Here is a 22,434-nt window from a genome sequence, read left to right on the forward strand (position 1 = left end):
ACTCCTACAGGTCGAAGTCCATTCCTCCCCCATCTCCCCCATGTCAGGTGTTCCTTTGAACGATGCCTGAACCATCCGGGTGGTTGTAGCCCTCTATGACCTGTAACAACCCCCCCACCGGTCCCTCTTCCATTTTATCCATCTTCGTCTCATGAAATGAACCTCACTCATACGTCCAAGTACTGCTCCTTTTCTGACCACGTCTGTCCCGTTCCACACTCGGGTAAACCATCGAGTAAACCGAATAGAAGCTGAAGTGACATTTTCAGCTAGGAGACATTCCATTTATTGCCATATTTTACCGTATTTTACTATATCCTCATAACAGAAAGAGGACGGCAAATACTTGGAAATTCGCATACCTATTTCTTCTACTGTCAATCCTACGGCCCTGACTTGTTTCCGGATACCCTCTTGTTGTCCTGCTCCCCTGCTACCAACATGATACGAAGTCAGCCGCCCAAGACCAAATCCGACAACGGGGTGGTGAAGCATCGAGCCTGTGATGAGTGTCGTATGTCTTAATCCTTTGCCATCTTTTTCTCGCCCTCTTCTCCAGGCCAGCTTTCCCCGATGCCCGACTCCGGTGTCAGAAAGGAATCATGGCTGACTGTTCGACACAAGGGGCACGGAAGCTGGCCTGCTCTAAGGAGCCCGACGGCTGCTCTCGGTGTCGTCGCGAAGGGCTGAACTGCGTCTATTCGCCACAAAAGCCCATGGGGAGGCCACGAAAGCGCCGTCATCTCGAAGGGAGCGAGAGCGACGACCAACAAGTTGTCCCCAAGATGGTGGATACTACCCCTACCACCACCACTACTACTACTACTACTACTCAGGGCGCGAGTGCAGGATCGTCGATGACAGACCCTTTGCAGCTTCCGCTTCCCCTTCAGGTCCAATGTGCGGACCCCTCGAAGCAATCCGGCAGCACCACCATATCGGGGCTGGAGACTGACTTCTCCTGGTACAACGACACAGGCAAAGGCGACTTGGACGTGTTATCTTCGGCATCGTTTCTCGATACGTATTCGCATGCCAACGGAAGCATCATAGCATCTACGCTCCCCCTTGACTTTTCAACAGGCGGTCCTGATACGATGTTCGGCGAGCCGCCGTTTCCCTCCGACGACTTCCACTTTGGCGGTGCTAACCTCCTAGACGGCATCGATTTCAACGAGAGCTATTCCGCTGATAAGCCGGTGTTCCAAGACATCAGTGACGATCTCGCCGGAATCTTGTCTTCAGAGGCATTCCAAACGGCAACGCCAGCAGCAACAGCACCACCACCACTACCGTCCGCGGGATTGGGACACACGGGCGACAGGGGCGACACGTCTGCCCTACCACTAGATCTTATTTCCGTTGCCCAAGGCCACTGCCACGGCCACGGCCACGGCGACTTCCCCAGCGACTCCTCGTCCTCCATATCCGGGGCCTCGGCTTCGGAAACTTCGCTCCAGACACCCCCTTCCGCCTGCGACTCCGTGGCCCCCGAAAACACCAGTCCCATGCACAACAAACACAACCACAAGGCTCTACCCCAGGCGTCGTGCGCCTGTCTGTCGCAGATCTACCTCTCCCTCGACGCCCTCTCTCGGCTACCAGAGGACGTCGTCCTGGCGATGGGCGTCGCACGCGCGGCAGCCAAGGCGGCCCACGACGTGGTGGTCTGCCCGGCCTGTAGCAAGCCGTTCGTCGACGACCCGGCGGTCCCGCTGCCGATCCAGTCCGTCCAGAACATGATGATGCTGGGAGCCCTGATCCCGACGACGGTCAACGCGTACATCAAGATCCTCGAGCTCGTCGACGAGGCCACGGCCCGGGCCAGGGAGAAGGGGGAGAAGATGGTCTTCCGCTTCACCGACTACGGCGGCCTCTGGGGCTGCCTGGGCGAGATGGACAAGGTCAGCTGCCGCAGTACCGTCGTCGAGATGTACGACAACCGCGTCATGGAGCCGGACCAGTGGCGCCACACGGTCCGCGCCGTGCTCAAGGTCGACCTGTACGGCTTCCGGGTGGACGGGAGGACCACCGTCGACGAGAAGGTCGTCAGCGATGGTCACAGCCATAGTCACAGACGTAGTTATGACCACAGCTATGGCCACCCCGGGCTCCGGGACGTCGTCACCGCCATGGAGAACCGGTCGAAGCGGCGCCACGACAATTTCGATGCCCTCGTCGCCGCCGGCCGACAGCCGATGTGTAGCCAGGGCACGAAGGACCGACCATGCTTGAAGATTGTGGAGATGGCGAGGCTGTCCCTGGAGAAGTTGGAGATTGCTTAGGTTGTCTGAAGTACGGGAGTCCCCTCGGTAGGGAGCCGGGCAATACCGCCACTCTCAGGTCCGAGTCCGGAGTACCTACTCCGTGTACCTTACGAAACAAAATGTACAAAATGTTCCGTACTACCTAGGTATAACACAAACTACCTTATGACTAAGTTGCCTATTCAGGGGCCATGGCCCTAAGCCTTTTATGGATCACTGGACCACTGGCCCATATAAAATGTGTAACAGAGTGACAGCATCAAGAATTAGTGGCGTTCCTCCAAAGACCCCCAAGACCCCCCAAGAACCCCCCCCACCCTCAGCCCAACCAACAAGGCCACAAGGTGACGCCCCCCTTCACCTTCACGCACAGCCATCGTCCGTCCTTGGTTCTTCTGTCCTTATCAACTTCACCTAACCACCTATATTCCGTAAGGTCCTTTTCTTCACCTTAATCTTTTTTTCGTCTTTACAACCTTTCCTTCTCTTTCCTCTTTTCCTTCGACGGCTTCATTTACACGGGATAAAGCGTTGTCTACCGGATTCAATATCTATCGCTCGATCCCTCGCTTACAACCATCTCCAACCGACATCTCTTCCGGATGCATCCACCGCAACGGTGATCTCCCTCTTCGTCTGGGGAAAAGCAGCCTAGCCGATCGACCCTCTCTCTGCTGCGCCACGTTCAATCCTCGTTCACTCTATCCGAACTCCTCCTGCTTGTGTCCAAGTCCATCCGTCCAACCTTTCTCCTCAATTCTCGCGACTTCGACCTACACGCACAACTCACGGCCCCACCTCCAAAACGGGCTGTCGATCGTCCCCTTGTTCGGCATCTTCGGACTTGCCCCTCCCGGTACACCTCGCCATCGCGACCGTAACCCCCTATCGACCCCGATACCATCCTCTCCACCCCGGTCAACATGGCAGGCATCGTAGCCATCGTTGCCGCCGCCTCCGCCATGGCAACAGCGACAGCAACAGCAACAGCAACAGCATCATCCACACCATCAGCAACCGCCTCCGCCGCCCCCGCGAGCATGAAACCCCCGAGCGGCGGCGACTGCGAACTCCTCGGCTCCTTCGCCCTCGTCGTGCAAGCCGGCCTGGGCGGCCTGGCCCTCCTGTCGCTGGTATACAAGAGGTGGAGGGAGCGCCCGCAGCGGCCCCTCAAGATCTGGTTCTTCGACGTGTCCAAGCAGGTGTTCGGCTCCGTCCTCGTCCACGTCGCGAATATCTTCATGTCCATGTTGACCTCGGGCCGGTTTTCTGTGCAGATGGAGCCCGTCGTTGTGGGTGGGTCGGCTACTGCTGCTACTGCTACTGCTGCTGCCGCCGCCGCTCTTGCCAGGAGGTGGTTGACAGGTCGGGATGACGGCGGCGGGGATGATGAGTATAAGCCTAACCCGTGCTCGTTCTACCTTCTCAACCTCGGCATCGATGTACGTTGTTCTTTTCTTTTCCCTTCCCCTACCTTTTTTTATTTCCGTCTCTCTTTTCTCTTCTGTTCACTGTAATTGCTCTGGCGTGGTAGATCGAGCTAACCATCTCGCCCACAGACAACCCTCGGCATTCCCATCCTCATCGGCCTCCTCAAGCTCTTCACCATGCTCGCCGCCTACACCCCGCTCGGCAAACCCCGCGAATCCATCCAGTCAGGCTACTACGGCAACCCGCCCAATGCGTGGTGGTGGCTCAAGCAATCCCTCATCTACTTCGTCGGCCTCTTCTGCATGAAAGTCGTCGTGCTCCTCATGTTCCTCGTCTTCCCCGGGCTCTCCCACATCGGCGACTGGGCCCTCCGCTGGACCGAAGGCAACGAGCAGCTCCAGATCGTCTTCGTCATGATGCTGTTCCCCCTCATCATGAACGCCCTCCAGTACTACATCATCGACTCCTTCATCAAGGAGAAGGCATCCCCGCACGCCCACCACGAGCGTCTCCCCGATGAGGACCCGGATTGGCCTTCTTCTTCTGCTGCTGCTGCTGCCCGGAACGAAGCCGTCGACTCGGGCCTATACGACGACGAGACTGTCCTACTCGAAAGCGAAAGCGAAAGCGACGACGACGACGATGTCGATGATGATGCTGACAGGAGGATCGGCGCTGCTGCTTCCCGCCGCCGTCGTTCCGAGGACGAGACGGGGTGGAAGATGGCGCCGCAGCGGCCCCACAACAAGAACCACCGCGCCGAGGGGGGCGAGGAGTACGATCCCGACTTGGACGGCGATGCGCCCACTGTGGTGGGCAGTTCCAATACGTCCAGCCAGCGGCGCGGGTCGAAGACGTCTTTGGGCCCCGTGCTCTATCCGAAAGAGTGATGGGATGGGAAGCGCCGTTTTGCTGATTGGACCTCCCTGCTTCTGACGAAAGATAACGACGTTTCTGGTTTTCTTTACACGGGGCTGTTTCCCTTGTCTTTTTTTTTTTCTTCTTCTTCTTCCTATCGGGGTTGTGTTCTCTCTTTTATGGTTGCTTTTCAAGTTGAGTATTATCACGAAACATGCGCTGGGACCACGGGCGTTTGTGTTTCTGTTGCGGAAACTCTCCACTGCCATAGAGTAAAGTATTGGCCATCTTGGGATCGGGTTGGCATTTTCTTGTTTTCCTTTCGTCCAAGCAAGTTTTTGATTTCTTCGTTCTTCTGTACACGTAGCACATGGCATATGAGAAAGGGGGAAATACTGAAGCGAATCCGCAACTCCATACGTACTTTACCGTAACACCGTGAAATGTGGAATTCAAGGCTATCCAGCCTCTACACGAGGAAGCATCATACGTTCTCTCTTATGCTTATCTCGCATACCCAGAAATTGATTTCCCAACTGGTCATTCATTCACAGGAGAAGCTACGCTATATAAATGCAATCCCGGCATCCATCCAATAAGTAGAGCCCAGCCCCAAGATAAAATCCCGTCAAAATGAAATTCCAAGATGGAAAACATATCGTAATGTGATTCTTAAGTATTTGGAACAATAAAAAAGAAGAAAAGAAAAAGAAAAGAGCTTCGAATAGAGGTACAGATCGCTGGTATATACGATGGTCTGGTGCCAAGCGCAAAATAGGCAGAATGACAGAAGGCGAAGAGAAACAAAACAAGAGCAACGCCGTCTAAAAACCGTACGTTAAGGGGTTCCAGTGGAAATCAAAGAAACTTTAACAAGTCGTCATGGTGAGCCTTTTTTCAGCCCCATCCACTTCCTTCGCTGCATCACACGCCACTCCATCCCCGCTGTGGAGTCTGGTACGCCTTGAGCCCGGCGTATCCAGTTTCCGAGCCGCTGCTGGGTGGCGGACGCTGCTGAGACACCTGTCCCTGGTCGTCGTAATCGTACTGCGGTTGCGGACGGCTGTAGCCCGAGCTGAAGTCGAAGCCGCCGTTGCTCTGCAGTCCGGGAGACGCCGGGCCAGTCAGCTGCTGTCGTTGGCGGTCCTGCGCGTACGGGGCCTGGCCGTAGGCGTCGCTTCCTCCGTGGGTATCCTGTCGCGCGTAGGCGTCGTTCTGATTATAGCCATAGTCGTTGGCCTGGGGGCCGGGCGAGCGGCGGTAACCCTGAGGCGCAGGGCTGGGTGTACTCCGAGCGGGGTGCGCGAAAGCGGATCCAGGGCCGTTGTGAGGGGGCGACCGGTGCGGCGTCGGTCCGCGGGCTACGCCAGCGCCATAGCCGTCCTGCCCATAGCCGTCCTGTCCGTAGCCATTTTGTGCATAGCCATCTTGTCCATATCCATCTTGCTGCCCATAGGGCCGGTCGTACGCCGTGTTAAAGTCCGAGTTCGGCGGGGGAGACCTCGATGAGCCGTGCCCGTGATAGCCCTGGGCACTTGGCGCGCCAAAACTGCCGTTCCGATCTTGATGTGGCGTTCCGCGGCCTTGTGCCACGGCAGCGCCGCCATAACTTTGCCCGGGGCCGTATGCAGACGACGAAGGTTGTCCGTAAGGGTCGTTTTGATCGTAGTCGTGGCCTGGTTGGCCATAGCCCTGAACCTGACTGTCTTGTCCATAGGGATCTGCATAAGGGTCGGGAGATCTGCCAGTTCCAGCCATGTATCCGGACGAACTTCCGTGGGCATATCCATGACCATGCACATGACCATGCCCGTGACCGTAGGGCGCCCTGGCATCTTCAGGCGACATAGGGCTCGCGGGACCAGCAGTTCCGTGTGTCATGAGTGGCATGTTCGGGCTCGGTTGGATGTTCCTGGCACTCTGGCCAGCTTGGGGCTTCTTTATCGTCTCCAGCTCGACGGCGTCCTCCTCGAGAGAGACCTTCTTGGAACCAGCTCCTTCCCATGTCGGCATGGCAGGGAGAGCGTCTGCGTCGCCCTTCTTGCTCGCGTCAAACTCGGCGTATTGAGGTGGTGCTGCTGCTACGGGGGCGGCGGCCGGGGTGAACATGGGCGGATGCGGCTTATAGCCCTGGTTCGGGGCGTTATAGGGTTCGTCGAGGTACTTGCGGCGTTTACCGCCGGGAGGGTCGAAGGCGCCGCAGCAGTTGCCGCAGCACTTGAGACAGGAGAAGAACTGACAACAGCACGAGACGCCGCAGCACAGGCAGCGAGCGACACAAATGACAATGGAGAGGATGATGAGACCGCCGACGATGATCGCCGCAATGACGGGCCATCTGAGAGCACTGGTCAGCAAGAATAGCCCGAATGGTCCGTGCAATGGCGGTCGAAATGGCCATTATATCAATACATATTAAGGGAAAGAAGAGATGGGAAAATGGAAAAATGGAAAAGGAAAAAAACTTACCGGCACCAGTCTACAGCCATGCAATTGTCCCAGCTCCCCAGCGCGGTGCCGACATCGTTTATGGTTTCAGTAATCTGCCGTGCCTGGAGATCTGAACTTATGCCTGAGACGATTGATCCCCACACTCCTCCCCGCAGGCTCCTCGCCATGGCGACATCGACGGAAGGCATCTTGTGCTCCAAGTAGAAAGAGAGGCTTGATGGCTGTTCGAGGCTATATCTCCATTCCCCTCTGCACTTCTTTGACCTCGTCGACAAAAAGGAGAGAAGCAGGCCCCACAAGGAAGTCGACAGTCCAGCTCTTTAGAGGACCCCTGCTCCAAGCCAGTGGAACGCTCTATTTAGTTGTTGAAAAAGTAGACGGGCGGTTTCAAATCGGACAAGATCGAAGGCGCGGGATGCAAGGTTGGTTGAGCTATGTCGACGGCGTGAATGCAGCGGAAGGATGTGGTGAGAGAGTGGGCGTAGTGAATAGGTGTCGGGAAAGCGGGAGTCAATCAGCGCCAATTCGAACAGCAGAGGATTCGCGGGGGTGACGGTCGAAGGCGCAGCAAAGCTGACAGGGGAATCGGGCAAGAATGAATGGCGGCAACAGCACAATCGGGTGTTCGTTGTAATTCGCGGAAAAGACTTGAAAGATTGTTTCTGATCCAAACAAAGATGGATCCGATTTTCTCTTTGTGGGAGTGCGAAGGCGCGGTAACAAAGTCGTATTGTGGAGAAGAGAACGACGAAAGCGAGGCGCAGCCCCTAGGGAGGAGGCAGTAAAGGAGAGCAAGAAGGGTCGACGATCAGCCTAACGACTAGGATACGGCTGGTCGATCCGAGTCTGAGGAGTTGGACGATTGACAAAGGAGGGCCAAGAAGAAAGGAATGAGCGGAGAAGGTGGGATTTTTCTTCTCGTTATTATTCTCTCCTCCCCCCAGAAGGATTCGAGGTCTGAGCGTTGAGGGTGATGACAATGTCCCTAACGCAGGTCGGCTGGGGGTAGACAGGAGGAAGAAGGAGAGATGGGAGACGAAGAAAAAAAAAAAGGCGCTCGAGGACAAAAGTTCGTGGCCATCAGGAAGGTACGACCCAATAACGGGATGCCGGGACGGAGAAGGACGAAACGGCTAACGGAGGTGCTCATGGCCTAAGGTACGGTATGTACCTATTGACGTTGATCAACGCTGAATTTATTAACGCCCATGCACCCTCCCTGCAAGGAACAGAAACCCCTTCAAACGGGCGGTTTGGGACTGTCATAATTAAAGGTAAGGTACCTTTACTGTACGTTGTATGGATACTTCGTGCCAAGTAACTTTCCCTGCGGTTGGATAATGGATACCAGCATCTGAGACCCCCGGTATCATGACAAGAGGTACCTTAGGTATCCAACTGCATGTTGCCGTTATCCTGTGTACTTTATTAAATTACCTAGGTACCTATTATGCTGAATCAGGAACCCCCTTCATCTCTTCTCTTTCCCATGGAGTCCTTATTGCTTATGGCGCGTTGAGCCATGAAATGTCAACCTTATAGAGGTCGAATCCGGCTTGGCTCACGTTTAGACGTTCCTGTTCTTGGCGTTCCTGGTCTTTACCTGCCACCTAACATTATTTAGGGACGGGATTCCTTATTATTCAATTTAGCCTCCTAGGTATCACCCTATGATAACCCATCGGCTAAGCCGAGAAAAGAGAAAGAGGGAAAGGATCGTGGGAACTATTCCGAAGACGGAGGCCCAATGGGATCGGTCCTTGGCAAACCTGTCTCGAGTGGGAAAGGGGTAAAAACGTCAGAAAGAATTTCATGTTCTTTTCCGAGAGGCAGGGGAAAAAACCAGCGAGTTCGTGGTGATTACTCAGCGACAGGAGTCTCTTTCAGACAGGGTCCATCCTCTCAATATGTTTGCTGATGCTGATCGCTATTCCACCAGGTGCATCTCAAACACATCGTCATCTCCTAGCAATAGTTCTCGATTCAAAAACGAGACTCGTTCAAAACGCTTGTAGGCATCAAATGTACTTCGTACATCACCGATGTTTCTGGTTTACCAATCTCTATTATTCATCACACAATCATGGGCAGAGAAGGATAATAGTCCCAACTGTCCTGCTGAAAATGCATCTAAACCTGAACGCCTATTCTTACCTCAACAGACCATGCGCTCACCCCACACAGAGGTACACACACAGACAAACAGGCAGCCACACCAATGCGCACCTTTGCAAATTCGGTCGTGAGACATGGTACTGTATAACAAAAAAACGTCCCTACTCTCATGGATCATTCCTAGGTACGGTATCCCAACAACAACCTCCACCCCGTCTAAGCCTTGGCGGGAGGCGGCCCCGGCGGCGGCGAAAAGTCACCGTCGACACCGCGCGAATACGCCTGAGGCGGCTGCTGGAGCTGAATCCCGTCGTGGCCGCCATAGTACCCTTCGCCGGGGGTGAACGTCTGGCCGGTATGCTGAGGCTGCGGCGGCGGCTGGCCGTAGGCGGGGGGAGCGTTGTACTCGCCCTGGCCGTACCCGTACTGCGGCTGCTGTTGTTGGCCGTAGTGGTAGCCGCCCTGCTGCTGTTGCTGGTTGTAGCCCTGCCCGTACTGCGGCTGCTGCTGCGGCTGCTGGTGGGGGCCGCCGCCGAAACGGTTGTTCGTCATCCAGCCGGTGCCGTACATGGGTTGCCTGCCCCTCTTTCTGCGGCGGCGGGAGCTGAAACACCTTTAGTTTTTTTTAACAAAGTCGAATTTCGGTAGCGGGGTAAGAGGCAAGAAAACTTACCCTAGGCAGCAGAGGAGGAGGATAAACGCGAAAATGATCATGCCGGTCAGGACCCAGCGGCCCCACCAAGACCAGCTGCTGCGTTCGCGACAACGGCCGTTGCTGTAATAATAACCGGAAGGGCAGTTGTAGTATTGTCTGGGTTCGGCATCATGTTAGGACCGATTTACAGAGGCGAGTGGGAAGGGGCGAGGTTCACATACCTCTTGACGAGTTCGTCGGCGGGGAAGAGGAAGGCCATGATAGGCGATATAGAGGTCTGAAAAGGTCGGTGTAAAAATTTGACGGCAAAGTTATGCGGTTGATGATGAACAGAGGAGAGTAGGTGATAATAGGTGGTGGTGACAATGCGACGCAGTGTTGTTGTTGCGGCGAGGAAGAGGACAAAGGACGAGGACGAGGGCGATGATGGGGAAAGAGCCGAGCTATCGGTAGCTACTCCGTAAGGTAGCTTCGTCGAAGTCAGATGAGTTGCTTTGTACGAATCGTCCGTATTGTCGTATAATACTAAGGTACCGGGTGAGAATAGAGTTAGTTTGGTAAAGATGATTGCCCGCGTCAGCGCCGAATCAGGGTCTTGCGTTGGGTAGATGCACCAGCCACCTCTCAAAAGTCTGATACCCCAAAGTGTTCGCAGGAACGGCGAGGAAAGGTGAAGTGGGAGAAAAGTTGGAGAACAAAGAGGGAATCTCTGGGGGGAGCAGACTGTGACGTGGACCATATGTATTCTCCAAGCAGTCCCCTTTGCGTCAGATAACGTCGCCAAGGGATCGGTTCCACTAAGAAGACAGTAGCAGGGTTGCACCTTGTACACGTGTAGTGTACTTGTGACATGTGGGCCGAGGGGCGAGGTTGTTCCACAGCCACTCTCAACTACCTCAAGGTACCTTAGGTAGTGTACTTGGTACTGATGTACGCATATGTACTCTATCCGTACCTTATGTACCTAAGGTAAGGTAGACACGCTGGAATTGATACATCGATACACTGCAAACATCTCAAGGCTGCTTATTACTAAGGTATTCACTAAGGTATTGAGTAATTAGTAGCCGTCATTATTAGCTCCCTGTCGTTTGATTATCTTTATCCATCTCAATTCCATCTCGCCTCCTCTCCTGCCCCAGTTGCTGTCGCCTTCAACGTTCATACGTTTTCTTTTGCCCTTGACCCGGGGTAACGCATGACCTGCTTTGTGTCAAATCAGTATCCGGACGCAGAAAGGTTCTGGACAACGAAACCACTTGGCGACGTCTATTCGAAAAGGTACCGTACTTTCCGCGATTGAACGTGATCCGAAGCTCAGCCACCGAGGCCACGCATTCGCCATCTCCGAATTTGCCCTCGGCTTCGAGCGTGGGCTCCGGTTCACTTAACTCACACCACACTGCTCCACACCGATTCACTGCCTATATCCTACGCGTATATGTTCTCATCAAAGTTCAAGTCCGCCTGCTTCGGGAAATATAATTACAGCCGCTGATATTATACGAGTAGGTAAGGCAACTAGCTGGTGCTAGAAGTGTGTTAAAGGCGTGGACGCAGCGGCTATATGTGACGCCTTGTGACTCTGTAGAGTGTCTGGTGCACGCCGAGCAAACCCAACCACAAAATCACAGCCATCAAGGCCTTTTTTTCCCTTTTTCCTTGTCTCGCCAAATGACCGACAGACGTGTTGATGCTGCGTCATCCTCCTGGGATTCATTGCCGTGGGAAATTCGTCTACAGATCCTAGGGCAAATCTCGCGCCAAAAGCACCGGGGATGGGCAGCTTCTTGCGCGGCTGTTTGCAAAGAATGGCAGACCTTCGTTGAACCAAGGAACTTTTACCGACTGAACTTACGGGTGTCATGTCTCGAGGAATTCAAACACATGGTGGTCCGACAAAGACACCTTGTTCAGCACGTCCGGCTGAATATTGAACTTCCGCGGTACGGCTGTCGCGCTTGTCGGTGGTACGCGTCAACGTCCTGCATGATACACCATAGCACCGTCGTCGGAGAGGCGATACAGCAACTCTTCTCTAATCTGAGCACCTGGAAGCCTACAGGCCGCCTCGTCCTAGAGCTCAACGCCTTCTCAACTAGCGATGCGGAGCACTGGTTCAAGTTCACGGTTGATCATACGGAGCGTGGCTACGACGATGATAGAGATTCAGAGAAACCACTGAAGCGCACTCTCCAATGGCACGACCCAAGACACGGCTGGGTTTTTGGCCAGCAGGTAGAGGCGCCCTGTGATATGGCTATTACGCGGCTCTTCGACACCGTCTGCATCGATCTCCCATCATCTCTGCCCGAGGTCGAAGTAGTGACAGGATTTATACTGCGTCGAGAGCTTCGACGGCAGATTCTCCCGCAGGCACTGGAGATCCTATTGAAGAGACTACCCCAATTGCAGAGTGTAGTCTACGAGCCATGGCGTGTTGCTTCGCGCATATTGAAGAGGGCGTGCGACATTCGTATGTTTTACTCTGCTAACCGTGACCTCCCTGATTGATGACCCGTCCGTACTGATTTCTCGATAGTACTCGCCGAAGTCATTGAGCATACCGAGTCGCGTCAAAAGCCTATCTATCTTTGAGGATCCCAATGATCAGCTTCTGTTGGCAATGGCCTACGAGCCGTCATATGCGGACGACATCAGCAATAACCCCAGCGCAAGTCCCATGCTGGTTAGAGCCCTCGTCTTGCGAAGCCAGGAGCTTGAACATCTTTCGATTTCCCTCATGGTCGATGCCCGGCGGTTCTTCAACGCCTGTCGGCCGTCTCATAGCTGGCATCACCTGCGATTCTTGACGCTCACGTCGTCGATTCTCCGAGAAACAGCCCCTCGCGAGGATATCTCTTCCTTATTACGCGACGCAGGCGTACTTGCCTCACACATGCCGCAGCTTGAAACGATGGTACTTTGGAACAGCAGACCCGGAGAAGCATGTGCGGCTATTTACCAAAGAAAGAAAGCAAGCCCAATAGCCACTCTCACATGGCGTGGAACATGGGATCTTGAGCTCAGCCCTGAGGTGGTCAAGTCTTGGGAGAAGGTTGCCTCTTCCAATTCCAGCTGCCTGTGGGTCGAGAAAGAGCAAGTGCAAGGTGTTATCGACCGTCACGGCGAAACTATGATCAACTCCCACGGCGATGCCATTCACCATTTGCGCTTGCCGGGCGGAGTCATCGATCCAGTATCGCTGTTTCAGCTACGTAGGGAGGGGACGGTAAAGCAAGTGGCCTGACCAGAGTCTCTTTGATGTCGTTGATCCGTTTTCGCAGGACAGCATGCCCGTCCTACGATCTCGTCCATTTCCCTACCTTTAAAGAGGTTGGTAAGGCCATGATCCATAACATAACAAGGACGCTCCAGTCGGTTGGAGAGACAGGGGCCATAACATAATAACCCGCGTAATTCCTCGTATGGGCGTTGCTCTGCTTACTCCGTACAGGGCCTTCGAAATAAGGGTGAGGATAATATCCTGGCTTAACGGTTGCAATAACACTGCACTTGCACTCTTGAGATGATGCAAGTCAGGCGACCTGCCCCTGAAGCGGAGCACTATACTATATCTAAAGCTTCCTGCCTCTGTTGGAGGCTCGAAGCCAAACTCAAACATAACAATAACAGCTCTGACAATGTCACTTATTTCAAGTGGTGGTCAGTGTGAGGCACCAGCTATTGCACTAGCTGGGCTCGATATTCCTTCTTTATTTCCTTGGACGAAATCTTTCAAGTCTTCTGATTCCGAAGATGAATGTTACGGGGCACCGATTCATTCAGAATAGCTTGGTCGAAAACGAAGATTCTCTGTATAATGGCTTCCGAGGCATCACGACTAAATATCGGAAGATGTGTGTGCTACCCGACAGGAAGGGAATTAAGGGTGTTTTTATTGTAGGGAGAGGATTATCATTGACGGAATTGATGAGTCTTGGTACCGGGATGTGAGGGATTATAACAGATTGGAGACTTCTGCTTCTGTACGATTATGGGTATTCGCGATAGTTTCGGGGCTCGGGTCGAGCCATTAAGTCGGGCAGATTGATAGGCAGCTTTACCGACGGAATCACTGTGCTCTTTTCAAGGAGATCAGCCTATAGTAACGTGACTCTCGAGGGCCTCCACATTTCCACGCTGCTACGTCGTCGTCGTTGACATTATCAAGAGCAAATAGGCATTGATGTGGCGTTGCTGGTGGTAATCAGCTATGACGGCTGCCGACCCCTGGACTCCTGTCAGGACTCAGGATCTCCTCACCACGAGGTGAGGTGGGAGAAGACGTAGACGTTTAATATGGGTATCAACATTTGGTATCTTCAGATTGGTTCACTGTTCTCTCTCGTGCTTCATGGTGGATGCTTCTCCACATCCCTGCAGCTGATGGACACCGCGAACACCGCGACGACCACTCCATTGTCTGCTGTGACACTTCGTTTGACTCCTTGTAACAATCCTCCGCCCGTCAGGGTGATCATCGTTCGAGTGGTCATTGATACCAGTCCTTCGTCGCAACTATCCAATGGTCAAGGTGGCAGGTTGAAAATGATCAACCTTAACGCGGGAACTGCTCATGATGCATGGGGTATACTTTCATCGCTTTAACTGTAGATGTAGAGTCTGGCTAGAAGTAAGGGAGAAGAAACCGCATGGAAACACGACCCTAACTGTGCCCGCTGAGCATATGTTCCCTAGCCTCTCTCCAACAACCATGTCGTCCATAGGAGTACGAGCCCAAGTGCGCCGAAACAACGCCATGCCCATTGCCCCGACTCCTCAGCTCCCAATCGCATCTTCACGGATACTCCGTCCGAAAAAGATCAAGTGGTGTCATGTCCTCGTAATCCGTTCGTGCCCCGTTCCTCCATATACCAAAGACTCCGATTGCTGTTTTTTTCGTGTTTCGCAACCCGAACTCCCCGAAAACTCCTGAAGCGCCTTGGTACCACGGCCCATTAAAAAAACCGTAACCAGCCCCGCAATGTCGTGTAGTCCATCGCATAGCTAGCATAAGCCTGCCATCCTGGTCGCGAAAAGAATTATGACCAGCCGACCCATTGGGACGGAAAATAAAAGGAAAGAAAAAGCAAGGGAAAAAAAAAAAGGGAAAAGGGAGGCTTGTCCCATGCCTCTCATCCCAAGCCAGTTTCACTTGGGATATGTATACCGCGACCCCTGACCATTCTCCCCTTCCTTCTGAGCCTGCGCCTGCTGTCGCGCCGCCAACTCCGCAATCTTCTCGCGCGCCTTCACGAGGCTCCTGTTATCCTGCTGCTTCAGCTTAGTCCGGATCTCGTAGAGCGTCATGAGGGTCGACGCGCGGTCGACGTCGCCGCTGCCGGCGGCGGCGGGGGGCTCCTCCACATCCGATCCGCGCCGCGGCGTGCCCGAGCCGGACCCCGGCGACGAGTTGGTCCGGGTCAGGGGCGGGCTCGTGAGGATGCGGCGGCCGAACTTGTCGAAGAGGGCCGGGGTGTTGTGGCCCGTGCCGCTGCGGGAGTGGTGGCGCGAGTGGCCCTGCGAGGGGGGGCTGATGCGCGACGGGTCGTCGGAGAGGTGCCTTGCGGCGAGGGAGTGCTGGTATTGCTGCTGCTGCTGCTGGTCGGTCGGGAACTGGGTCTGGTGCTGCTTCTCGGTCTTTTCGATGGTTTTGTTTGCGGTCACGAGGGCTGCGGCGGCATCGGGTTCCTGTGAGGATGGAAGGAGATTTAGCACGGTGCAGCTTGAAAGGTGGTGATGGTTTTCCTTTTTCTTTCTTTTCTTCCTTGCGCTTTAGGGAAGGGGAAAGATGGTCTTACAGCCGCGTTAAGACTGCTAAGGTCTGCGAGCATCTGCGCCAGTTGCAGAGTCTCCATGACTGATGACAGAGAAGTTTAAAGGTTTCCTGTATAGTAGTGGCTGCTTGGCCAGATTGACACTCTGGTAAGAAGCTGTGGGCGCGCGTTGTTGCGGTTTTCTGTGTTGTGTTCTGCAAGGTGCCTTCTCGAGGTGAGGCAACAGAATAAAATAAGTATGAGATTATGTGGTTTCCCAACGCGGCGGGAGCTTTCTACTTCGTATAAAGTTTACTTCACGTTTGGGGGAGGACAAAGTGGACGAATCTTTCCTTCTCCAGAAAAAACGTAAGGTTCCGGGAGACGTATGGCGGTGGGTCTTTGGGGAACTTTGGCGCCACTCGCTTTCTTTCCCGGAACCCCGCAAATGCGCCCGGACCATGCCAGGAGCACCTAATAACCCCTAAGTACCTATATTGTCGTCACACCCTTAGACTCCCCGAACTGGCCTAGACTGAGCTTCATCCTACGTGTATCGTACGTACAGACTACGCTATACGCACATCTGAACAAGCTATCCACGTAGGTACCGTAGATACCTTCTTTAATAGGAAGAGTGTGGGGTGTGGGGTGACGGAGGTGGTGTTACTGTTACCCAAATACGTGACCTCCAAAAGTGGGGTTAATTACACACGAAGTACACTTGGGGCCAGAAGACGTGGGATGTTCCAAATCAGCCGCAAACGGGCTTTGCATGCTGACCTATTTTCCGGCCAGTTAACTAACTGTATTCTGGGGTTCCGATATCTTGTCGTTCTTGTGAAAGGTAATAATACCTGTAGTGTGCGGATGGACAATTTGATTGTCCTTGATTACCTTAGACTGCATAAACTACCTATCGAAGGTCGAATAGGGATGTGTAGATATGTAGATGTATGAGGAAGAATATCCCTGCAGCTAAAAGGGAAGCTGTGGAGGCTAGATATATGTAGGCCCGTCAATAGGTGGTGCCTGCAGGCAGCCACGCAACATAAACCAGTGGGAATATGAAGTATCAAGTACTTACGAAATAAGGTCGGAAGCAAATATACATATACGGCTATTGGTTTGATTATTAAGTTTGTACTTATTCGTACTGAGCTCGTGATACCCACCCACTTATCAGCCTCATCAAATTACACCCAACGTACCCAAGGTGGCGTTCACACTCGGGCCGAGCTCGGGCGAGATTCCGACGTTAGCAGGGCGAGCCAGGTTCAACCTCAACTCATCGGCTTACTTCCGACTCGGAACGCTAGCCGTCCTTCTCGACATTAAACACAACAACCGCCGCTGACCATCTCACAACCCTCACCCAGAATTCATCCATCACACCATGTCTCTTTTCTTCAGGAGAACCATGGCCTCAGCGGCTTCACTGAAACAGGCCAGTAAGGTCGTCTGCGTCGGCCGTAACTATGGGTGAGACTCGGACCCTCATCCCACGACGCGACACACACACGTGCACAACGGCTGACGAGGAAACGACAGCGATCACATCAAGGAGCTGAACAATGCACGGCCTAGGCAGCCCTTCTTCTTCCTCAAACCCCCTTCCTCCATCCTCCTCCCCGGTGCCGGGCCGGTGCTGAGGCCCAAGGGCGTTGATATGCATTTCGAGATTGAGCTGGCTGCCATTATTGGCAAGCAAGTCCGCAACCTCGACCCCAACGATGAAAAGGGTGCCCTCGATGCCATTAAAGGTGTGTATCCGTCGACCCCCTTACTCAGGCGGGACAATTTTCCTCCCCGCGTTTCTATTCACGTAGAGCCGCAAAGTAGCCCCAGCATGCAGCATAAAAGCAAGACTGACAGCTACTCCCCTTTGCGCCCTTGTCCCACTTCAGGCTATGCCATGGCCATCGACCTGACAGCCCGCAACGTCCAAAACGAGGCCAAGAAGAAGGGTCTCCCCTGGGACATCGCCAAGGGCTTCGACACGTTCCTGCCCATGAGCGACTTCATCCCGAAGAACGCCATCGCCAACCCGCACGACGTGGAGGTGTTCCTGAAGGTCAACGGCGAGACCAAGCAAGACGCCTCCACCAACCTGATGCTCTTCCAGATCCCGCGCCTGTTCAGCGACATCTCGCGCGTCATGACCCTCGAGGAGGGCGATATCGTCCTCACGGGCACGCCGGCCGGCGTGGGCCCCGCGGTTCCCGGCGACACCATCAGCGCCGGCATTCGCGTCGGGGGTAAGGAGCTTCCCGAGGGCAGGATTGAACTGGTCGTGGAGGAGTCGCCCAGCTCTTACGTCTTTGGCGAGACTTGAGAAGACATTTGCCGACTTGGATGGTCTCCGTGTCTACTTTTTTTTTGTGCCCCCTCCCCCTTCTGACTCACTGCGTCTCGAAACATGAAAGGTTGGTTGCCAAATGTACCTACCTTATTTAGATGTCTGGTATAGAGGATAGGTATCATTCGGTGGTTTCATGTACCTTGCCTTGTATAGCCCGACAGAGAGGCGGTATCACTCTGTCGGCACATATCGCATATGTATCCGTATAACGTACCCAATTGAGGAGATGTACAACTTTTGACGTAATTTACTTCTCGCAAAGCGACGTCTCCCATTATCCCTCCCTCGCTTCTCAACCCCTCCAAAAGGAACTTTTTCGCGCAAACACCCGCTACCCCACCTACCAAAAAAAAAAGAAAAGAAAAGAAAAGAAAAGAAAAGACAAGAAAAGAAAAAAAGAGAGAAACAAGACAAAAGAAAATAAAATAGATATTCACTCAAGATTAGGATCCCGAATACTCCCCGGCCGGGGCGCCGCCTCAGCTAGGGTACCGCACCTCGGACACGTCCTCTTCTCCTCACTCGCCTTGAACTCCTCGACGGCGGCCTTGATCTGGGTGCCGAGGTCGGTGCAGTGGAAAGCGGCCTCGTGGACGACGGTGGCGCAGCCGGGCGCGTCGCAGTACCAGCGCATGCGGTCGACGCTGGCCGCGGGGCGGCGCTGCTCGAGCACGAGGCCCACGGTGTCGGCGAAGCGGACGGGGTTGTGCGGCGTGTTGGGCGGGAGGAGGAACATGTCCCCCTCGCGGATGACAATGTCCTTGAAGGCGCCGCCGCCGTCCGAGGGGTCGACGACCTTGAGGAGCATGGCGCCTTTGTACTGGTAGAACCACTCCGGGGTGGTGTTGATGTGGTAGTCTGTTCGGGCGTTGGGGCCGCCTACGATCTACGGGGGGGGTGTTTGTTAGGTTAGATTGGACGGGATGGGCCTTTTTTTTGGGGGGGGGGGGCTTTCTGGTTGGCAGGCGGAAAAGAGTTGTGTGGAGGTAGGGGTAATTTTGGTGTCGTACCATGACTGTAAAGTCTTCATTGTAGACGCAGTAGTTGTTGATGGGTGGTTTGAGAAGGTGGGAGTTCTCTTCGAGCCTGAGCCATGGATTAGTTTGTTGCAATCCAATAGTCGTGGCAACGTTTAGACTTACCACTTGGGCAGGTTGATGGGGTTCGACAGCATGGTTTCTAGTGTTGTTAAGGGGGGTTTGACTGAGTATGTATGCGATGCTAAGTCTGGGGGTTTGGTGATTTCAGGTTGAGATGTTGGCAATGATGAGAACGAGGTATATTAACGGGCATTCAGTTCAGCAGGCCCCAGCCGTTCTCTTTAGTAGAGGAAAACCATGCAAGATGGATCGATATGGACGGATCAGTCTAATGGTACCTCATACCTTACATTACGTCTCATCGAGCGAGTGGATGAAGGAAGAGGGATTAATGGAAGTGATTAATGGAGAGTGATTGATGAAGAACTCGTAGATACCTTATTTTACTGTAAGGCAAGCCATTGTAGTTATCGTATGGAGGGGCAACTGAAAGACACTGTGACTTGAGGCAAACCGCCCCTCTTCCCGTCTTCAGTAAGGAATACGTACTCTGAAGTATCATCCGATCTTATTTTCGTACCTAGGTACCGCGTGGGGAATCAGTCCCAATAAGGTAAGGTGCCTAACATCGCGCGGTGAACGGTGAAGGAGTGTTCTTATCTTATCAAAAGACCCCGTCCGAGCTCGGTCCCGCCTCCGCTTGCGATGCAGCTGCCCCCATCAGTCGACCTCAGCCAGCCCCGGCCTAACGATTCCTCCATTCACCGAGAACTACCGCCTTCCTGCGCGCTTTTGAGCAGGTTTCCTCGCCTCGATTAATCCATACAATTGTTATATACTACCACACAAGCATCTTGATACTGTCCTCAGCTTCATCCAAGTTGTCTCGAACCTTGACCTACACTTTCCTGCTCCGATTCCAAGATAGCCCTCGTCCTCTCCAAAGCCTCGAGACAATGGATCATCACGACCACAGCCAGATGCACACCAGCGACATGGACCACGGCCACGGCGGCCACGGGGACATGGGAGGCAGCGACCAATGCAGCATGAGCGTACGTTTGTTTCAGTCCATTCCGTCGGGCGCGCCAAACCAGCCAGCAGCGACCATTACAACGTACGCCAAATTCTAAACTGCCGATATGCTGACATTCGTCTCTACTCGCAAACATTAGATGCTGTTCACCTGGGACACCAACAACCTCTGCATCGTCTTCCGCCAATGGCACATCCGCTCCACGTCCTCCCTCCTCTTCTCGCTCCTCCTCGTCGTCGCCCTCACGGCCGGCTATGAGGCTCTCCGCGCCGCCAGCCGTCGCTACGAAACCAAGGTCAACAAGAAAGTCGAATCCTTGCCCAGTATGTCTCCTGCCCATATTCCCACCGCCCTTTCCCCCTCCCTCGATATCCTCACTTTACGCAATGTTTGAACCAGGATGGCAAACAAGATTGCTAAGATGGCCTTCTTTCTCCTCCCTCTCCCGACCTCGAAGCCGATCATCGTGGTGATGCACCTACTGAGTCAACGCCTTTCCTCTGGACAGGACAGCAACAGATCGAGGCGACCAAGACGGCCCACATTATCAAAGCGGCACTGTATGCGCTGCAGAACTTTTACGCTTTTATGATTATGTGAGTAGCCTCTTTTGTATTTCCCTTTTATAATTTTATCTTTTTTTGGTGTAACTGATGGAGGCATGCTTTTCTCCCTCGTCAACAGGCTCATCTTCATGACGTACAACGGCTGGGTCATGATCGCGGTGGCCGTGGGCGCTTTTGTCGGATACGTGCTTTTCGGGAATAGCATTTCGTCGACCAAGGACAACGCATGCCATTGATCCACGACGAAGACGAGGACGAAGACGAGGACGAAGACGAGGACGAAGACGAAAGCGAAGAAACAAGAAGCGAGATTTCCAATTGTAGATTCTATCCTCGGGGCCGTTTTCCGTCTCTAGCATGTCGCCTCGGATTCCAATACCGAATGACCCGCCCACGACCTACCCACCCACCTATGCTGGGAATCAACTGGATGACAAGACTTCTAGAAAGAAATAAAAAATAAAAAACGAACATGAAGTAAAAATAAAAATTGCAGGACCCCTGACTTCAGGGAGGTAGCGTGCAAAATGCAGAACAAGTTCATAGACACGTGAGAGTGACCATCTAGGAGCCTGATGTGGCCTGACCCGGGGTGGCAGGGGTGATTTGGGTCCAGACAATTCGTCTTTCTGGCCGCTCCCTTCCCTCCACCCCTTCACATCTTCACCGGTTCTGTCTTGCCCTTGCCCTTGCCCTTGCCCTCGCCCTCCTCTCCTCCCTCCGCCCCACGCTTCTTGTCGAACAGAAGCCCTTCAACCTCGGCCTCCGCAATGAGCCTCTCGTCTCCCAAGTGGGGATTATGCTCCATCTCCGGCTCCTCGTCGTACGCGATGCGCGCCGCGTCGAGGAGGATATGCGCCGTCATGCCCCACACCTTGTACCTGCCCGTCTCCTTCTCCTCCTCGGCGAGTTTCCTCGCCAGCTCCTCCTGCGCGGCGGTCGTCCCGTTCTCGCCCCGCGTCTGCGGTTCTTCTTCCGGCGATGTCTTCTCCTCCTGCTGCGGCGACTGCTGCGGCTTGCTCACCTTCTGCCCGTCGACGGGGACGTGGAAATTGTGCACGCGCCACGCCTGGTCGCGGAAGCTCAGCCACCGCCCGTCGTACCAGTGGCCCGGCGGCAGCGGACGGCGGGTCCGCTCGGGCCGCGGCTCGTCGGTCGTGAGGAGGAAGTTGTGGAACGGGGCGGTGAAGACGGCGGCTACTTCCTTGGCGTCCAGGCGGGGGATGATGGACATGTCGCCGCCGCCGTCGTCGTCGTCGTCGTCGTTGCTGGACTTGGATTTGTTGTTCTGCTGTGTTGCTGATGCTGCTGCTGCTGCTGCTGCTGCTGCTGCTGTTGTTGTTGTTGTTGTTGCTGCTGATGAGGACGATGAGGACGATGATGATGCGTCGCGGTCGATGTGGAGGAACGCCACGCACGGTCGGACGACGAGATGGGTCTGCGCCATGTTGCAGGGGAGTTCGCAGAGGGGTTCGATGCGGAAGGGCTTCGGGAGGCGGGCATCCAGCGGGAGGCCGATTTCTTCCCATGCTTCACGGCGGGCGATCTGGTCTGCGGAACGGTTGTGTGTGTTGGCGGATGGGCTCAACTACGTACAGAACAGAACAAAACAAGCAAAACAGAAAAGGGGGGGCCGTCGTTTCTTACAGGGCGTTTCATGTACGCTGTCGGCCTTCCCACCGGGGAGCGCGGCGTGGCCCGAGAAATTGCGCAGGCTGGTGGCGCGCATTGTGATGATGACGCGGAGGTCCCCGCGGCGGTCGGCGTAGAGGAGCAGGAGGACGGCGGCGCGGCGGCTGGCGGGGAGACGGTCCCAGACGGGGAATGGAGGCGGTCGGTAGGCACGCAGACGGGCTATGGCGGCCTGGAAAGAGAGGTGTCAGTCAGTGTCAGT

General features: G+C 54.4%; 10 protein-coding genes across 10 annotated transcripts in view; 5 read left to right on the forward strand and 5 right to left on the reverse strand.

The window, feature by feature from the left end:
* The first annotated feature begins 164 nt into the window (after positions 1 to 164).
* Positions 165 to 2,437, forward strand: SODALDRAFT_335089 (hypothetical protein). The gene has a single exon (XM_028612378.1). It carries the CDS (start codon positions 603 to 605, stop codon positions 2,283 to 2,285), a length of 1,683 nt encoding a protein of 560 aa, XP_028464681.1. The 5' UTR covers positions 165 to 602; the 3' UTR covers positions 2,286 to 2,437.
* Positions 2,438 to 2,956: 519 nt separating this feature from the next.
* On the forward strand, positions 2,957 to 4,675 carry SODALDRAFT_209381 (hypothetical protein). The gene is made up of 2 exons (XM_028607260.1): positions 2,957 to 3,709; positions 3,827 to 4,675. The coding sequence occupies exons 1-2, from the start codon at positions 3,191 to 3,193 to the stop codon at positions 4,586 to 4,588; spliced, it is 1,281 nt and encodes a 426-aa protein (XP_028464682.1). The 5' UTR covers positions 2,957 to 3,190; the 3' UTR covers positions 4,589 to 4,675.
* Positions 4,676 to 5,227: 552 nt separating this feature from the next.
* SODALDRAFT_209387 (hypothetical protein) lies at positions 5,228 to 7,400 on the reverse strand. Its single transcript, XM_028607261.1, has 2 exons — positions 7,026 to 7,400; positions 5,228 to 6,894 (listed from the first exon to the last, which is right to left on the reverse strand). The coding sequence occupies exons 1-2, from the start codon at positions 7,193 to 7,195 to the stop codon at positions 5,481 to 5,483; spliced, it is 1,584 nt and encodes a 527-aa protein (XP_028464683.1). The 5' UTR covers positions 7,196 to 7,400; the 3' UTR covers positions 5,228 to 5,480.
* A 1,885-nt stretch (positions 7,401 to 9,285) lies between these two features.
* SODALDRAFT_335093 (hypothetical protein) lies at positions 9,286 to 10,461 on the reverse strand. Its single transcript, XM_028612379.1, has 3 exons — positions 9,999 to 10,461; positions 9,796 to 9,933; positions 9,286 to 9,726 (listed from the first exon to the last, which is right to left on the reverse strand). The coding sequence occupies exons 1-3, from the start codon at positions 10,034 to 10,036 to the stop codon at positions 9,339 to 9,341; spliced, it is 564 nt and encodes a 187-aa protein (XP_028464684.1). The 5' UTR covers positions 10,037 to 10,461; the 3' UTR covers positions 9,286 to 9,338.
* Positions 10,462 to 11,451: 990 nt separating this feature from the next.
* SODALDRAFT_281540 (hypothetical protein) lies at positions 11,452 to 13,027 on the forward strand (the record flags this gene model as incomplete). Its single annotated transcript, XM_028608293.1, has 2 exons — positions 11,452 to 12,257; positions 12,340 to 13,027. 2 exons carry the CDS (start codon positions 11,452 to 11,454, stop codon positions 13,025 to 13,027), a joined length of 1,494 nt encoding a protein of 497 aa, XP_028464685.1.
* Positions 13,028 to 14,931: 1,904 nt separating this feature from the next.
* On the reverse strand, positions 14,932 to 16,313 carry SODALDRAFT_361706 (hypothetical protein; the record flags this gene model as incomplete). Its single annotated transcript, XM_028614398.1, has 5 exons — positions 14,932 to 15,471; positions 15,582 to 15,640; positions 15,702 to 15,739; positions 15,858 to 15,965; positions 16,252 to 16,313. 5 exons carry the CDS (start codon positions 16,311 to 16,313, stop codon positions 14,932 to 14,934), a joined length of 807 nt encoding a protein of 268 aa, XP_028464686.1.
* A 619-nt stretch (positions 16,314 to 16,932) lies between these two features.
* Positions 16,933 to 17,871, forward strand: SODALDRAFT_341041 (fumarylacetoacetate hydrolase; the record flags this gene model as incomplete). Its single annotated transcript, XM_028613011.1, has 3 exons — positions 16,933 to 17,018; positions 17,088 to 17,299; positions 17,444 to 17,871. The coding sequence occupies 3 exons, from the start codon at positions 16,933 to 16,935 to the stop codon at positions 17,869 to 17,871; spliced, it is 726 nt and encodes a 241-aa protein (XP_028464687.1).
* A 186-nt stretch (positions 17,872 to 18,057) lies between these two features.
* SODALDRAFT_209481 (3-hydroxyanthranilate 3,4-dioxygenase) lies at positions 18,058 to 19,199 on the reverse strand. Its single transcript, XM_028607262.1, has 3 exons — positions 19,041 to 19,199; positions 18,909 to 18,984; positions 18,058 to 18,784 (listed from the first exon to the last, which is right to left on the reverse strand). The coding sequence occupies exons 1-3, from the start codon at positions 19,070 to 19,072 to the stop codon at positions 18,332 to 18,334; spliced, it is 561 nt and encodes a 186-aa protein (XP_028464688.1). The 5' UTR covers positions 19,073 to 19,199; the 3' UTR covers positions 18,058 to 18,331.
* Positions 19,200 to 19,682: 483 nt separating this feature from the next.
* Positions 19,683 to 21,043, forward strand: SODALDRAFT_209496. The gene is made up of 4 exons (XM_028607263.1): positions 19,683 to 19,993; positions 20,114 to 20,297; positions 20,432 to 20,570; positions 20,659 to 21,043. The coding sequence occupies exons 1-4, from the start codon at positions 19,895 to 19,897 to the stop codon at positions 20,774 to 20,776; spliced, it is 540 nt and encodes a 179-aa protein (XP_028464689.1). The 5' UTR covers positions 19,683 to 19,894; the 3' UTR covers positions 20,777 to 21,043.
* Positions 20,788 to 22,434, reverse strand: part of SODALDRAFT_335099 (hypothetical protein) — a 2,122-nt gene continuing 475 nt past the window's right edge. Inside the window, exons 2-3 of the mRNA XM_028612380.1 lie at positions 22,188 to 22,404; positions 20,788 to 22,091 (exon numbers count right to left, since the gene is read on the reverse strand). Coding sequence (XP_028464690.1) covers positions 21,196 to 22,091; positions 22,188 to 22,404 — 1,113 coding nt within the window. The 3' untranslated portion in view covers positions 20,788 to 21,195. The remainder of the gene's footprint in view (positions 22,092 to 22,187; positions 22,405 to 22,434) is intronic.

Source organism: Sodiomyces alkalinus, assembly GCF_003711515.1.
Source record: "Sodiomyces alkalinus F11 unplaced genomic scaffold SODALscaffold_8, whole genome shotgun sequence".
Lineage (NCBI taxonomy): Eukaryota > Fungi > Ascomycota > Sordariomycetes > Glomerellales > Plectosphaerellaceae > Sodiomyces > Sodiomyces alkalinus.

Excerpts from the sequence above, each read along its gene's own strand:
- SODALDRAFT_209481 (XM_028607262.1), bottom strand. The coding sequence starts at position 19,072 with ATGCTGTCGAACCCCATCAACCTGCCCAAGTG. Across the intron at positions 18,985-19,040 it reads CCCATCAACCTGCCCAAGTG|GCTCGAAGAGAACTCCCACC; the intron begins GTAAGTCTAAAC and ends TCCATGGCTCAG. Across the intron at positions 18,785-18,908 it reads ATGAAGACTTTACAGTCATG|ATCGTAGGCGGCCCCAACGC; the intron begins GTACGACACCAA and ends CCCCCCCCGTAG.
- SODALDRAFT_209381 (XM_028607260.1), top strand. The coding sequence starts at position 3,191 with ATGGCAGGCATCGTAGCCATCGTTGCCGCCGCCTCCGCCATGGCAACA. Across the intron at positions 3,710-3,826 it reads TTCTCAACCTCGGCATCGAT|ACAACCCTCGGCATTCCCAT; the intron begins GTACGTTGTTCT and ends TCTCGCCCACAG.
- SODALDRAFT_335089 (XM_028612378.1), top strand. The coding sequence starts at position 603 with ATGGCTGACTGTTCGACACAAGGGGCACGGAAGCTGGCCTGCTCTAAG.
- SODALDRAFT_209387 (XM_028607261.1), bottom strand. The coding sequence starts at position 7,195 with ATGCCTTCCGTCGATGTCGCCATGGCGAGGAGCCTGCGGGGAGGAGTG. Across the intron at positions 6,895-7,025 it reads ATGGCTGTAGACTGGTGCCG|ATGGCCCGTCATTGCGGCGA; the intron begins GTAAGTTTTTTT and ends CAGTGCTCTCAG.
- SODALDRAFT_335093 (XM_028612379.1), bottom strand. The coding sequence starts at position 10,036 with ATGGCCTTCCTCTTCCCCGCCGACGAACTCGTCAAGAG. Across the intron at positions 9,934-9,998 it reads GCCGACGAACTCGTCAAGAG|ACAATACTACAACTGCCCTT; the intron begins GTATGTGAACCT and ends TGCCGAACCCAG. Across the intron at positions 9,727-9,795 it reads CTCCTCCTCTGCTGCCTAGG|CTCCCGCCGCCGCAGAAAGA; the intron begins GTAAGTTTTCTT and ends AAGGTGTTTCAG.
- SODALDRAFT_209496 (XM_028607263.1), top strand. The coding sequence starts at position 19,895 with ATGGATCATCACGACCACAGCCAGATGCACACCAGCGACATGGACCAC. Across the intron at positions 19,994-20,113 it reads GCGACCAATGCAGCATGAGC|ATGCTGTTCACCTGGGACAC; the intron begins GTACGTTTGTTT and ends CGCAAACATTAG. Across the intron at positions 20,571-20,658 it reads TTTTACGCTTTTATGATTAT|GCTCATCTTCATGACGTACA; the intron begins GTGAGTAGCCTC and ends CCTCGTCAACAG.